Below are 215 nucleotides of genomic sequence, written 5' to 3'. Positions count from 1 at the left end.
TCTTCGGCACGTGATTGAGTCGGATGCAGTGGGTGGAGCCGATGGCGTCGAGGACGGTGTCAAGAATGCATGTTCGCCTGTCGGGCACTTCCTTTTTGTTGTTTACTGCTGAGGGGTTTTGAGCCATGATTTGGACGTCTTCTCCACCAATCGGGAACACAAACAATAACAACAACAGGGTGAAGAGAAAAGGCAAGAGGTGAAAGCAGCCATTT

General features: G+C 50.2%; 1 protein-coding gene across 1 annotated transcript, besides 1 other annotated feature; it reads right to left on the bottom strand.

Moving 5' to 3' along the window:
• Tc00.1047053447925.10 (cystathionine beta-synthase, putative) lies at nt 1-215 on the bottom strand (the record flags this gene model as incomplete). The annotated part of the gene is made up of 1 exon (XM_797040.1): nt 1-215. A coding segment is annotated over one exon (215 nt), but the record flags the coding sequence as incomplete, so codon positions are not given.
• Nucleotides 1-215: a sequence feature (haploid, non-Esmeraldo-like haplotype).

Source organism: Trypanosoma cruzi, genomic scaffold (assembly GCF_000209065.1).
Source record: "Trypanosoma cruzi strain CL Brener 1047053517157 genomic scaffold, whole genome shotgun sequence".
Taxonomy (NCBI): Eukaryota; Euglenozoa; class Kinetoplastea; order Trypanosomatida; family Trypanosomatidae; genus Trypanosoma; species Trypanosoma cruzi.
The sequence above is the reverse complement of the archived record's forward strand: the minus strand, read 5'-3'. Positions and strand labels throughout refer to the sequence as shown.